The 16,086-nt window shown below is 43.5% G+C and overlaps 1 protein-coding gene across 1 annotated transcript in view; it reads left to right on the forward strand.

Moving 5' to 3' along the window:
* Positions 1–14,213, forward strand: part of LOC144505066 (organic cation/carnitine transporter 2-like) — a 70,960-nt gene extending 56,747 nt beyond the window's left edge. Inside the window, exons 8-10 of the mRNA XM_078230814.1 lie at positions 2,609–2,791; positions 9,737–9,872; positions 12,598–14,213. Coding sequence (XP_078086940.1) covers positions 2,609–2,791; positions 9,737–9,872; positions 12,598–12,697 — 419 coding nt within the window. The 3' untranslated portion in view covers positions 12,698–14,213. The remainder of the gene's footprint in view (positions 1–2,608; positions 2,792–9,736; positions 9,873–12,597) is intronic.
* The last annotated feature ends 1,873 nt before the right edge of the window (positions 14,214–16,086 follow it).

Consider the following 16,086-nt stretch of genomic DNA (forward strand, 5'->3'; position numbering starts at 1 on the left):
GCCTACTACAATGTTCGAGTGAAGCCGAACACAAATGGGAGAAACAGCATCTCATTTTCCAATTAGGTGCTTTACTGACTCCTGGACTTACCATTGAGTTCACCAACTCATGAATTCTGCCCTCCATTTTGATATTTCCTCTCTGACTCCTCACCCGCCCCCCGCCCCCCACCCCCACCACCCCCTCCCCTCCCCCCCACCCATAGGGCCAGTCTATAACTTGTTTTTATGCTAATAGAATCCCTACAGTGCAGAAGGAGGCCATTCAGCCCATCGAGTCTGCACTGACTCTCTGACAGAGCACCTTTCCCAGGCCCACTCCCTGCTCTATCCCTGTACCTCCACATACTTACCCCGTTCACTTTTCTACAATTCTTTTAGTTGTGATATTACATTAAGCAATGGCCTCTGGAAGTCTAGTGGAAACATCCATTATGGACAACAAGTACTGATTCCCACTTTTTGTTTTAGTGAGGGGTCCTACACAATCAATTAAGACCTTTGCAAAAGGTTCCTCAAATGCTAGAATGGGTATCAGGGGTTTTGGATTGATTACCGCGTGAGGTTTTCCTATTACCTGGCATGTATGATATGTATGGCAAAATTCTACTACATCCTTATGTAGTCCAGGCCAATAAGAATATTTTTGTATTTTTGCTTGAGTTTTCCTTATTCCTAAATGACCTTCTACTGGTACCTCATGCACTACCCACAACATCTCCTTTTTATAACCCACCTTTTATACAACTTGATGAAATTCTGCTCATTTTTCATTTACCTGAATATGTAAAGGTCTCCACTTCCTCTTGAGATATCATTTTTAATGTAATATCACTCCGGTATACACTCAGATTCTTCTTCTGTGTATGCTTTCTGATATAACTGCTTTATCTCTACATCTTTCTGATGTAATTCTGCCAACTTTCCTGAACCGAAGATATCCACTTCATCCTCCACCTGTTCTTGTTCTTTCTCAGCCATCTGATCAAAATGATTTCTGCTAACTGAACTTCAACCTTTTTATCTTTACTCTTTGATTTCTGCTTCTGTCTAAACCTGTGACTTTGTTATCTTGTTACCACACAGTCGGGAAAAATCCTAGGATATGCTTCCTGCAACACCTCAGTTGTTTGATTTTCCACTGGCTTTTCAACTGCAGTAGGCATCACTCCCACCTGCGATCCAGCTATATCGTTACCAGGGATTAACTGTCTTCCTGGAAAAGATAATTTCCCTATCACTCCTACCATCACCATCACTTTCCACCAGACTCTCCAACTTTATCCTTTATCATGGAACACCGCTCTTTTCAAAACGAATTCCACATAGTATCACCTTTAATGGCAATACTCTTTCTGAACTACATTGGTTCCTTTATCTCTTAAAATCTCAAATTTGTTACCCACAGGTCCTTGTACATATGAGTAAACCTTACCCACACAAGTAAATTATTTAACAAGATCTAGCCCTCACTAATCAGCCAACCCTTGACCAGACTGTACATTTATTTTGCACCTCTTTAGCATCAACTATGGTTTCCTTTACCACTTAAACAAACCCCACCTGCTTATCCTTTTTTACCACGCCTGGCTTCTCGGTGTTTTTCTTAAGCCGCCAATACTGTTACTTTGTGTATCCAACTTTATTGCAACGAAAGCATCTGAGGTCTCACATGTTTTCTTTTTAACTTTAGGCAAACTATCCTTACTATCTCCAACAAGGTCTTCTTTGCCTTTACCACCTGAGGGTTTTTCTTTTTCCCAGTTCCTATCCCTCAAAAATTGAAATTGATGTCGAAAATCAAGCAGTGATTCATCATCCACTGCAAAATCAACTGCCCTTTTTGCTGCTGCTCTCACAGTTTTACACATTTGCACTTCTAACATTTCAAATTCAAATTGTCTTTCCCATTCCTGAAGGTCTAATTCTCTTTTTTCTTTTTGTTCTGCCAGTGCTATTCTTTCCCTTTCCTCTGTTTTTAATCATAACTCAAACTGTTTAATTTCCTTTTCCCTTGCCATTGCCCCAAATTCAAGATGATCCATTTCTTTCTCTTGTTCAAATTGTTTTCATTCTTTTGTTCTTTGTCCTTTCGGGAAGGAAATCTGCCATCCTTACCCGGTTTGGCCTACATGTGACTCCAGAGCCACAGCAATGTGGTTGATTCTCAACTGCCCTCAGGCAACTCGGAATGGGCAATAAATGCTGGGCAGCCAGCGACGTACATGTCCCACGAATGATTAAAAAAAACAATTTTAGGATAAGACATTGATCATTTAGTACTGAAGTGAGGGGAACTTCCCTCACTCAAATGGCTGTGAATCTTTGGAATTCTCTACCCTAGACAGTTGTGGCTGCTCCATCTTTGACTGTATTTAAGGCTTGAATAGACAAACCTTTGGTCTCTCAGGAAATTAAGTGATATGGGGGGCATGCAGTAAAATGAAATTGACCTCCAAGATCAGCCAGGATTATATCGACTGGTGGAGGAGGCTCAAAAAGGCTTTTGGTTCATTCCTGGTCCTATGTCTTGTGTTCAGGTGTTCTTGCGTTCTTTTAAACCAATACACTTTCCATTAAGTTTATGTATATATGTGTTTTTTTCTAGATCTTTCAGCACTTCAGACAGTGTTGATGTTGATTGGGAAATTTGGACCCACAAGTGCTTTCACGATTATTTATATCTACAGTGCTGAACTGTACCCAACCACAGTAAGAAACATGGGCGTAGGAACAAGCTCAACGGTCTCAAGGTTGGGTAGCATAATCTCGCCTTACATTTTCTATATTGGTAAGTTAACAGTATAACTTCTGTACGCTTCAGTGAGAAGTTCAGTAGTGCATTCCAGGCGCACCACCAGCCTTACTTAAAAATTAGGATCCAAATTGGTGAAGCCACAACAGGACGACATTCATGCCAAACAGCAGAAACAGCATGTGTTGGATGAAGTGAAGTGATCCCACCTCCAACAAATCAAACCAAAGCTCTGCAGTCCTGTCACATCAAGTAGAAATGGTGATAGACAATTAAACAACTAACTAGTGCAGCAAACGCCTCAAGTATATTTATCCTCAATATTGCCAGAATTCATAGAATGTTTTCGAGATAGCTTCTTAGAGCAGCACATTCTAGAAGCATCCAGGGTGCACTTTATATTTGAATTTGAGGGAGATGGTGATGTAGTATCAATGGCCGCGATTCTCCCATCGCGACCCACAACTTTTCTGGCAGGTTGGACCGGGAGATGCGCATGTCGGCCATTTTGAAGGTTCCCCGCCAGCTTTTACGACCCGCGCGCATCTCCCAGCTGGAGAAAAATGGTACCACCGGGAACCCGCTGAAAATCAGTAGGCCGTCGATTAGCATGAGTTGACATACCTTTACATGTCATTATCGGAATCCACACGGCAATCTCCGCCCACATCTGTGTCTCCCACCTCTTTGGCGTGATGTAACTTTGGCGCGAATCAGACTATGTATTTAAAAGTCGCAACCTGGCGTGTCAGCCTTGAACTGGCATGAGGAGGTAAGTGCTGCTAGCGGAGTGCGGGGGATGTTGCAGGCAGGCCCTGGAGATGCCTGGTGGCCTTCCTCCTGCTGCCTTCAGTTGTTGGCCCATGGACCAGTGATATCTGTTTGTGGGGGGGGTCGGTGGGGGGCTTCAATTTCCTCACAGCTCTCTGGGTGAGGTTCCATCAGGGAATCCCGCTCCCCCCCCCCACCCCCTCTCCGGGCAGCTCTGTCGTGCACTGTGGGAAGCAGCCTCGAGGGCTCCCGCTTCCCCCCTCCCTCCCCCCTCCTGTGCAGCAATATCTCTGTGAGGCGGGGGGGGGGGGCGGTTGTAGGGGCTAGCAATGAGGCCAACAATGTCTCTGTGGGGGGGGGGGTTATGGGGGCTAGTGATGTCTGTGGGGGTTGGATGGCAGTGATCTGGATGCTGGGAGGTCTTTTATGTGATCTCCCAGAGATGTGGGCATGCACAGGTTCCTGCTCATTCTGCCGATTTCAGGCTCTTTGGCGCAAATAGGCCCCGCCTATTTGAGCGTTTAATGAGATTCACGACTGGGACCTCTGCAGTGCAGAGTGCAGCGATTCAGGTGAGAAGCTGAACTGAGAAAACAGTCGGGAATTAGAACATTTTCCCGCCAATTCAACGCTTTTGGGAGAATCGCCCCCAGTGTTGCTAGACTAGTAATGTAGAGAACCAGCTCTGGGGACAAGGTTCAAATCTCATCATGACAGGTGCTGGAATTTTTAAATTCAGTTAATAAGTCTGGAATATATAACTCATCTCAATAATGGTGACCATCAAACTATCATTGATTATAGTTAAAAACCCATCTGATTCACTAATGCCGTTTCGGGAAGAAATCTGCTGTCTTTCCCTGGTCTGGCTTGACTCCAGACCTACAGCAATGTGGTTGACTCTTACATTCCCCTGAAATGGCCCAGCTAGCCATTCACTTCAAGGACAATTAGGGATGGTCAACAGATGCTGGTTTTGCCAGTTACACCCACATCTTATGAAGGAGTTTAAAAACTTGATGTTGTGTAATGTGACAGGATGAATTAATGAGCTCAGAGTAAACGCACTCATAGATAACAGCAACGATATGATTGAATTTTGCATCCAGTTTGAAAGGGAGAAGAGTGGGTCTGAGATTAGTATTTTAAACTTAAATGAGGGCAACTATTGGGCATGAAAGCTGAGCTAGCTGAATTGAACAGGAGGGTAGATCAATAGATAAGCAGTGGCAGACTTTAAGGGTACATTTCAGAATACTCAGTATAAGTATATTCTTGCTGTGAGAAAAATTCTAATGGCTGGCCCCACATCAATGGTTAACCAAAGAAGTTAAAGAAGTGATCAAACTTAAGGAAAAACTGCACAAAGGTGAGTGGCAAGTTAGATGATTGGTCAGAATATAAAGAATGGCTCTGACAAAAATTAAAGAAGATGTGTTTCAATTATATAGGACATACATCTCAAATACTGTGTGCACTTTTGGTCTCCTTATTTAAGGAAGGATGTAAATGCATTGGAGGCAGTTCAGAGGATGTCTACGAGCTTGGTACCTGGAATGAGTGGGTTGTCTTATGAGGCTAGGTGGGACAGGTTGGGTTTGTTTCCACTGGAGTTTAGAAGAGTGAAAGGTGACTTAATTGAAGTATATAAGACTCTGAATGGACTTGACAAGGTGGATGTTGAAAGGATGTTTTCTTTTGAGCGTGAGCCCAGGACTAGAGGACAGTGTGTTAAAATTAGGAGTCGCTCTTTTAGGTTGCAGATGAGGAAAATGTTGTGCAACTTTGGAACTCTCAGTTGCCAAGCAATGGAAGATGTTGTCAACACTGCTATCAAGTATCACCAGTGCTCTGCTTGGGTTCTGCCTGTTCCATTCAGCTTATGCCTTCAATACATTGGTCAAATTGGGAGCACAGCACCTGAGAAAAGAAACCTTTTAATGCTTTTGTTTCAAGTTCCAGCATCCGCAGTATTTTGCGAATACCTTTTAATGGTGTCAGCTAAGATGCAAACCAGGAAGTGAAGTTGAGTAGGAATGGGGTGCAGAGAGCAAGAGGTGGATCTCTTGGACAGGTTAAACTTAGAGAGGACATGGGGAGAGATAGAGGAGAAACGAGACAACATTACACATTCAGGTCCAGGGCAGGGGAAAACTAAAGACTCCAGTTTGCAGTACAGGAAAGACGCCTGGAGATTTATCTTTACAATCAGGGTGATCCTGGAATAGTAAGCAATTTTTGTAAATGCAGGAAGGACCCAATAGTGCATTATGTTACCCAGCCAGATCTGTCAATGAATGGCTGAATCAGTTGCCTGTCATATCAACTCATGTCTACATCTCTTGGAGGTAATATGCATTCATATCAGAGTTGTACCAGAGGGAGTGACCAAAGTGAGAGAATCTGTTACCACTGCAGCTGATATTAACATTGAGCAAGCCTGACCTTAAATTGAAATCTATCTCAACTGGTTGTAATTTTTTTAATATTGTAGAATCAAGGAGGGATAGCTACTGAACTCAAAAGCACAGAAATCCAGTGATAAATTTTTAAATTTGGAGAATTAAATAATATATTAAAAGAAGCGAGAACTAAAACACTCAAGATCAAAAATACACTGTTTGAAAAGATCTTACAAAATAGCCCCCAAAACTGTTTCCCAAAGGTACCTAATCTAACTATCTTTTTGACAATGCCCTTAAAGATTCTTAACTAAAATGCCAGGAAACATTAACAAATCAAGAAATTGTCTTTCACCACAAACAGAAGTACAATGTCCCACTTCCCAGAAGTAAAACACACTAATGCAGTTCTCCAAAGACAGATTCAAATGAACTGCTTCACAAGACAATTATCCTCCTTGTAAAGTTGCAGGGTTTTTATGGAAATTATGACAAAGGACTAACTGGTTGAACCATTTACTGAGCGATCTTAGCAGCTCTTACATGTTATGTGTTTGCCTACGTCGGGGGAGAACTCTCACACTACCGACACGTCACTTGTGTACACATCATCCTGCCATAGACATAACCATTCAGTCCACATCGTCCCCATTTTAGTTCAGACAACTGGTACTACAGGCGTATGACAATGTTGGGCAGTGTTAACAGGTCATTAACTATTTACAATGTATAAAGCACAGGCTTGGACAACAGATATTAACTATTTACAATGTACACAGAGCACAGGCTTGGGCTGCTGCACCTGGTATAAATCCCATCAAATCTCTTCCCGAGACTCTTTCTGAACAAAATGGCCCATATGTAGACTAAGTCAGTACAGAGTTCTTGAGCTTGGAGTTTGGTCCACTCAGACTCCAGAGCATGTAGTTGTGCCAGTAAGCAGTGCTTGGGGTACACTTGGGTTATTGTCCTGAGACAGATGGCCTCTGGCATTCCTGGGGTGTGCACAGTGGCTGCAGAGCTTGTTGCATTGGTCTCCAAAGGGACTTTCATCTCTACCTGTATAGGGGCACAGATTGCGGACTCGGTATGTTGAACTCTGTGACAGTTGATGGTGCGCGTTTGGGTACCTTTAATGAATGACGTGGGTTTCCGATGTAGAAACCATCACCTGAGGCAACCACATAGTTGTTTGGTTGGGGTGCATGGCCGTGGACCACTGCCAGTTTGTCATGGCCCCCTGTGGCCTGCATTCTGAATGTTTGGCCTGATTCTAGAGGACAGAGTCTGCGGGCATTGTGGTCATAGTGCCTTTTTCTCTTTGTCAGCATTTCAGGAGGGCTCCAACCAGATTTGCTTCCACTTTGGATTGCAGAAGAGCCTTGGTGACAAGGATCATGGTTTTGGTATGTCTGGAGAACAATCTCTGTGCTGACCAGGACAAGCTCTGTCTCGGCCAGCCTATTACAATGATGACATGGAGCTGCCTGCATGTGTGATCTTCCTGTAGGGCAGCTTTGAGTTTGTTGATTCTGCGAGATAACGATACTTGAATCAACATGATATCAATGTCCTCCTCATGAACTTCCTGGTTAGTATTGGGCAGGTAAGCTCTGGAGAGGGCGTCAGTGAGGTGTAGCTCCTTACCACGCTTGTGAAGGACACTGAGTTTGTAGATGTAGCTTGAGCATCATCTGCTGCCAGGCAGGGTGTGATTGGGGGAATCTCTTGAACTCAGATGGGTTTTCCATTGCTCCTTGAGGCCTCCCAGCATACACTGTTTGGGTTTGCCTGCAGCCTCCCAGTGGGGAGGTGTGATTGCAGGTGGGGTAGGGGGAGTCCCTCTTTCAAAGGCACTTAGTGCCCAATTGAGAGACCTGGCATCTGGAAGGGTTGTGCCTGCTGACAACTACCCTTGTATTCGACTGCCTCCCCACCCCCATACCTCCCTCACCTGTGACTCCCCTTCCCATAATACCCAACCCACCTACCTCCAGGGATCTAGTAAAGGTTCGTGATGAAGGCCTCTTTGAATTTTTGGCAACAGCCAGCTCTCCCTCTAGCACTGCCTATAATACAGAGTTTCCAGCCTCTGATTGGTGACGGGCAGCTCTTCGGGTGGGCTATCTTTCTATGGGGGACTTAATTCTGTAGGAAGCCGGATTGCACTTAAAAATGATTCAGTGTCTTTTGGAGAGGTGACAAGTTTCCCGCCAGTTATTCCAACAGTGGGCTCAATGGTGTCACCTACACTCACATCCCACCCACCCCCATCTCCCCACTCTCTCTTCCACCATCTACTCCCAAAGCACTCCTTTGTGAACACCAGGAGAGTTCTGGTTGATGGTTGTCCCTCAATCACCATTCATGAGATGCTGTGGACCATCAGTAGGGATAGAACTGTATTTCAAAAGAATCTGTAACCTCATGGTCCAACACATCCCTCACTTTACCATTCCCAGCAAACCAAGGGATTAACCCTGGTTCAGTGAAGAATGCAATGAGGATGTCAGGGACATCACCTCAAAATGAGATGCTGTTCTGGTGAAACTCCAACACAGGTTATTGAACAAAACTGACTCACACTGACCACAACCAATGCATTCGGTCAAAGTTCTGCAGACCAGCCACAGCCGGGCAGGACTGGGAATGGACAGTTAAACAACTAAGGGGAGCAGAAAATTCCATGAATCATCTTCATTCTCAATGATGGCCAAAAGGCATGTACTTCTGTTAGTATTTGCAGAGACAATGACATTGGAGGAGTCCATTCCACTGATTGACATAAAGTCTCAGGAATTTGGGCTGTTGTCCACCTCGATGGAAAGAGTCTCCATCTTCACGGAGCATCTGATGTGGAGTTGCCGGTGTTGGACTGGGCTAGGCACAGTAAGAAGTCTCACTACACCAAGTTAAAGTCCAACAGGTTTATTTGGTAGCACGAGCTTTCGGAGCGTTGCCCCTTCATCTTGAAGGGGCAACGCTCCGAAAGCTCGTGTTACCAAATAAACCTGTTGGACTTTAACTTGGTGTTGTGAGACTACTTACTATGGAGCATCAGATGCAGCAGGCCACCGAGTACATATTGGCCCAGACCAATGGCCTGCACACTCTGAGGCTTTAAACAGGATGGGGGAAATCTCTCCCTGGTAGCTCAATGTATTACTGACATGGAGCCAAGTGCTCTCCAGCTCTTGGATAGCAGGCAAGAGTAGGTGAACCATGAAAGGCAATGAAGAGAAAGGGCTCATGGCCATGGGCAATCTTCTCAAAGTGCTCCTTCCTCTCAGCCAAATGATCCCATTTCCCCCCAAACACAGCCCCACACATTGCCTTCTGCCCTGGTGACCGAGTCTGCCCCTCCATTGGTGCAGGTGGAGCATCTTTGGTTGGGTTCACACGGTCTCCAAAATCCAGAGGATGTCTACAACGTGCGTCTCATCTGTCAGAGCAGGGGTTGGCACACGGTGTATCCAAAACACGGCATGTTGCAACGAAGAATGGCAGATTGTGGGTATGATCTTCTAATTGTGAGGAAAAGCCAAAGTAATTCCAGCCCAATTCTGTCGTCATTGTTTCGGAACAAATTTCCTACCTCTTCACTGGGAAATGGAGCCTGAAGTACAGGCAGGAAAAAATAAACTTCAAAAACAGAAATGAAAGACTTTCCACACTATTTGAACATATTCACATTGTAAATGTATGGAAGAGTATTGATGACAAGACCTGTTTTATATGGACTGTCTGTGGCTTTATTTGATATGTGGGTCTTCACCTTACAAATTATGTATGTGCTGTGTTTTCTCAGGTGTTTATCATGAGTTTCTGCCTTTTATTCTGATTGGGAGTTTGACAGTATTTGCAGCAATTCTGGTCTTGTTTCTGCCTGAAACACTCAATGTTCCTCTCCCAGAAACCATTGACCAGATGCAGAAAATGAAGGGGTAAGTGTGTACACTTTTAAAGATTTAGCTTTTTGCTAAGTGTTTTGCTGTGAAGAGCAACTTGCATTTATATCAGGCTTTTAATGTACACAATATCCCAAAGTTCTTCAGAAAGGAGAAAGGAAGCAAGTACTTGTCCTTTGATGGGATGTGAGGAGAGGCGATTAAAAGCTTAGTTAAAGATGACTGTCTCAAATAGAGGGAGAGATGCAAAGATCTGGGAATGTCTGGAATGGGAATTCCAAAGAGGACTTTGGGGGAAGTGATGGCCCAATAGTATTATCGCTAGATTATTAGTCCAGAAGCTCAGCTAATGTTTTGGGCACTTGGGTTCGAATCCCACCACAGCCAATGGTGGAATTTGAATTCAATTTTTAAAAATTTGGAATTAAGGGTCTACTAATGACCATGAAACGATTGTCGGAAAAACCCATCTGGTTCACTAATGTCCTTTAGGGAAGGAAATCTGCCATCCTTACCTGATCTGGCCTACATGTGACTGCAGAGCCATGGCAGTATGGTTGATTCTGAACTGCACTCCAAGGGCAACAAGGAATGGGCAATGAATGCTTGCCAGCCAGCAGTGCCCATGTCCCACGCATTAAAAATAAACTGCTCTGATAACTGAAGATGGAAGGTGAGAGTGAGGATTGGAGGGGGGAACAGGTTCAGACCGATTGTAATATTTCCCAATTTGCTGATAACACCAAACTGAGTGGGAATGTAAGTTGTGAGGTGAACGCAAGGTGACTTCAAGAAGATTTGGACAGGCTAGGTTAATGGGCAATAACATGGCAGATAGAATATGATATGAATAACTGCACAGATGATCACTTCTGTAGAAAAAACAAAAAGGCAGAGTATTTCATAAATGCTGAGAGGGTTAGAAGTACATGTGTTCAAAGTTCGATTCCCGGCTTGGGTCACTGTCTGTGCAGAACCTGCACTTTCTCCTCGAGTCTGCATGGGTTTCCTCCGAATGCTCCGGCTTGCTCCCACAGTCTGAAAGACGTGCTGGTTAGGTGGATTGGCCATGCTAAATTCTCCCTCAGTGTACCCAAACAGGCGCTGAAGTGTAGCGACTAGGGGGGGTTTCACAGTAACTTCATTGCAGTGTACTGACCTGATAAAGGATCAGTGCTCCAAAAGCTCGTGCAACCAAATAAACCTGTTGGACTTTAACCTGATGTTGTGAGATTTCTTACTGTGCCTACCCCAGTCCAACGCCAGCATCTCCACATCATTGAAGTGTACGCCTACTTGTGACTGATAAATACATTAAAACTTTTTAAAACTTACCAAAAAATTAGTGCAATGGTGGTTCACCAGATTAATCCCTCAGGTGGGGGGATTGTTCTATGGCATTCAATAGCTTTCTAATTCAAAATTTGATTAGAGGTTAAGGGGACAGAGTGCTCATGGTTCTGTTTGTTATGATGGAGTTTTTGAAAATACAGTGTGTGAGCAGAGGCAGTGATTAAAATGTTGATGAACATTAGTGCTGGAAAAGATGGTGCTCAGGAAGAGGGAGAATTGCGATGGCTCTAATAGAAGAAATGGATCTCTTTGAGAGGCATTTTGTACTAAGTCCTGTGAGTGTTATGTCACTAGATGTCATCGCTCTAGTTTCAAGCCAAGTAGCCAAGGCTGTTAGTGAGTGAAGTGATAATTGACTCAATCAAGCTCCATGGCCGAAACTCTACCACCTTGCCCGCAAAGAATCAGCACGGGCGAGGGTCCAACAACAGAAATCTCCGTTGACCTCGGGTGGGAATTTTCGGTCTCGCCCAAGGGAGGCTGTAAAATCCTGCCCCATGTCTCTCTTTCCAGCAGAGAACCCTGGCTTTGCATACATACACCACTGCTCCCTCAGTCCCAACTCCATCACATTCCCCCACCTCCTTGCAGGGACCATTACAGTACCAAATCAAGAACTTTCAAGATATTGCCACTTTACTCCAACCACCGCATCCAGTTAACAGCCTTTACTCCCATCCTCAATGTTTTTATAATTAATAATAAAATAGCATCAGCTCAGTTTTTACACTCTCAGCGCTGAGTGGCAAAGATATGGGTTCAAGTTCTAGCTCAGAGTCATGTCAGTTTCTCTGGCCACATTATCACATTGCTGTCCACGGGATCTCTTCACCGCAAAAAAAAAGCCACTCACCTGATGAAGGGGCGGCGCTCCGAAATCTCATGATTCCAAATAAACCTGTTGGACGTTAACCTGGTGTTGTGAGACTTCTTACTGTCCTTCAACTTTGATTTCAAAACACATTAACAGGGAAAATAAGCCTAACGCATACACTACTTTGATGTTGCTTAATGCCTTAACTTGAACACATTTTTCTGCTCCACCTGTCCATTTACAGTTGACTGAGTTGAGATTGATTTTTCTGATCCATCTGAGCTTGGTTAAAAGGTGCTAATCCCAAAGGTAGAAAGTTTATATTACCATTTCCCCTGATATCCTGGCATGATTATTAGTGGTAATCATTGACAGATTAATGAATTGGTACATTCCATTATCATATCACCAATACTAAACCTATTTAAGAGCAAAAGATGTCGGAACAGAAATAGGCCATTCGGCCCATCGAGTCTGCTCCACCAGTCAAATAAAATCAAACTGATATGAAATAAGTGACAGCACCTCGAGAGACAAAATGGAAAGGTTTTGGTTCATTCTTTATGATGGTGCTTTTTTTAAATTTTATCACAGGTTCAAGTGCAGAAGGAAACAAAAAAATGCACAAAATATTTATGAAAATAAAACATCTGGAGAAAACAATATAGCTGTGAGTAAAACGGAAGAAATCTAACCCATCCCTGGCCACACGTCCGCAACAATGAAGAAATGGACCAGCAATCCTTTCCAGTTTATGTCACAGACTAACATTATCTCCTATGCAAACATTCTTAGCAATGTAATCAAGATACTCAGGGTTTACTGATAAATATTCAGATCAGCACAATTTCATACTTTCATTTGGAATCAACAATGTATTCTTGTGTAGCGCAAAACTTTGTCTCACATTTTGGGCTCAAGTGTATTACGAGGTTGATTTTGACAGTTAGACAATAGACTAATGGCGCCCATTGGCCGATTGGTCACCCATTACTGGAATGAACACAATATTGATGCTGACCTCATGAACATATAGCTGCCTCATTATGAATTGGGAAGTTATGGGTGATGGTAATGTAATGCTAATGTGACCTGATTAGTAATCCAAAAGCCTAATGCTCTTGGGATGTGGGTTCAAATCCCACCACGGCAGCCGTGGTGGTATTTAAATTCAATAATTAATAAAATCTGGAATTGAAATGTAGTCAGACCATGAAACTAACATCATCCAAAAGAATCTACAAAATTCAATGCAGATGACCAAGTTGCGCTCCCAATAATGATGTTAAACCATTGATGTTAATGGGGTGATAATGCAGCCAACAACATTTTGGATCCATCATCATCCTGTTAGCACTAGGGGTAGAAGTGATAACTGACTCCATGCGGATCATATCTTCCATGTGTTTCTCACCCCAAAGGAACAGTTTTGCCAAAGAACATGAAACAAACCACAGCACCAAACCAGTGCCTTCCTTTCAGCTGATACTGTTCACTGTTCCTGACGACTATTATTCCTGTTCTATTCCTGTTGCTAAATTTCCCCAGCTGGGTATAAAATGGGAAATAGATCATCAGGTTAAATTCAGGGAGAAGAGATCTAAAATCAACAACAGGAGCCGGGTCTGAAATACGGAGAGATAATTAACATTTAAATAGCACAATATTGAAGAAGTGGACTAATTAGGCATTAAAAATGTCCAAATTGCAATGATAAAGGACAGGAAATAATGTTGCTAACAGCATGCATGTGAGAATTCATTGAGAGATAATGCATTACAATTTTGTTCATTATTTTGGATGGATGTTTAGAGTTATTTTACATGTAATTCACATTATAAATTGATACTTACGATGCGTTTTGGAACATAAGTTATACTCGAATAAAGTTTGGATATTTCTCTGAAGTTGTTGATTGATTCTGAAGACAAATGCCATCATTGATGATGTTCAGTTCAATTTTATTTAATTATTTCCTGAAATGATTTATTTCTGTTTATTGATCTCAGAATTACAAAGGGTCGTCTGGACTCGAAACGTCAGCTCTTTTCTCTCCTTACAGATGCTGCCAGACCTGCTGAGATTTTCCAGCGTTTTCTCTTTTGGTTTCAGAATTACATTTGTTCTCCTTGTTAGCAAGTAAGGTTATTCAATCTGTAATGATGGGATAATGAATGTGAGTAATTAGGCTGCAACAGTGGATTATTGATGTTAATCCAAATTATAGGATTTAGCTATGAGTGATTTTTGAAATTCACTGAAACCCCTTTGATTTTATTTGATATCAACAAGAAGTCTCACAACACCAGGTTAAAGCCCAACAGGTTTATTTGGAATCATCAGCTTTTGGCGCACTGCTCCTTCATCTCACCTGATGGGCAACAAATGCTGTCCTTACCAATGATGTGGAGGTCCCATGAAAGAACAGAGAAAAAAAACACACAACTCACAAGCTGGTCCAAAGGCAGGTCTGGATGATGGAGCAGGATACTTGGGCGAAATAGCTTTCTTTTTATGTTTCTGAGGGAAACATAGTCATATATCCAAGGGAGTAAATGAAACTCTTGTGAGGACCCATCTCCAGTTTTCAAGTAGCAAGCAACTCGGGCAGGAGTGATAATTCCCCTCTGATATTATGAAGAGAAGGTGATTAAGACCTGGCAGGATAGGTGGCCAATTAAGATCGACAGTGTGCCTTCCATGTTGCCAGCCGAATCTGTGAGTCAGCAGATCTGGAACTTCGATAGCGCCACTGAGAGAGGTGGCTGCTGATGAGGCAGCAAGGAGAATGTGAGGATGTCTCCATTTGTGCCTTAGAAAGGTGGGCATTAAATAGATGTTTACATGGTCCAAGCAGGCAGGGCACAGAAAATGGAGAGAAACCCCTCCAGCAACAGTACTGGGGCCAAGAGGACAACATTTTCAGCCCACTGCTCCTTCCCTTTGCAATGCAGCCTCTAGCTCGGCATTCCTAAGGAGCTGCTAGGAGGTCACTTTCATCCAACTGACAGTCTTTCCAGGCAGGGGAGGGCCACTCCACCACTGGCAAAATGTCAGCGACCCAAGAAAATCACTCCGAACTGGACCATTAATCATTGGAATTGGCTGCCCACCTCCGTTTGATGGGCAGCTGAACCACCACCATTCCTGCCATTGGAAGCAATGGGACTGCCTCAGCCAGTCGCCATGACATGGTTCCCTGGCATTTTCCTGGCACCCTGCCTTTACTGGCCACCTGGGGGTGGGGAAAATGTAACCCTATTTTGGTGACAGAGGTAATAGTGCACATGGGAGTAGAAAGTTCCCAAAGGATATGGATATATTGAATCATACAATCATAGAATCCTACAGTGCAGAAGGAGGCCATTCAGCCCATCGAGTCTGCACCGACCACAATCCCACCCAGGCCCTATTCCTGTAGCCCTACATATTTACCCTAACTAATCCCCCTGACACCAGGGTCAACTTGGCATGGCCAATCCACTTAACCTGCACATCTCTGGACTGTGGTAGGAAATCGGAGCACCTGGAGGAACCCACGCAAACACGGGGCGAATGTGCAAACTCCACACAGACAGTGACCCAAGACCGGAATTGAACCCGGGTCCCTGGCGCTGTGAGGCAGCAGTGCTAACCACTGTGCCACCGTGCTACCCCACCATGGGCGGAATTTTCCGGTCGCGCTTGCCCCAAGACTGGAAAAATCCCACCTGAGCTCAATGGACCTTTACATGGTCCATGTCCCTCCCACTACATTTCCCATGGCGGGCAGGATGGGAACATTCCACCCATTGTGTGGGAAAATATGTCAGACAGGGTTCATTCTAGGGCCAAGTGAGGCCATTCGCTTTGGTCCAGAGAAAGATTTATCAGTCTATTTTCAAAAAAATATTTTTTTAAATATTTAAAATATTTGAACTATCTATCTTTTAAATATTTTAAAAGAGTATTTTCAAAATGGCAATAAACTGGAAAGAACAGAAGAGGAACAAAGAGATTTACAAGCGTAAAAATCAGTTGAAAAATCAGCACCAGCAACAAAATTAATCAAGACTGATGAAATGTAAGGTAGAAACGGAAAAT

Source organism: Mustelus asterias, chromosome 16 (genome assembly GCF_964213995.1).
Source record: "Mustelus asterias chromosome 16, sMusAst1.hap1.1, whole genome shotgun sequence".
Lineage (NCBI taxonomy): Eukaryota > Metazoa > Chordata > Chondrichthyes > Carcharhiniformes > Triakidae > Mustelus > Mustelus asterias.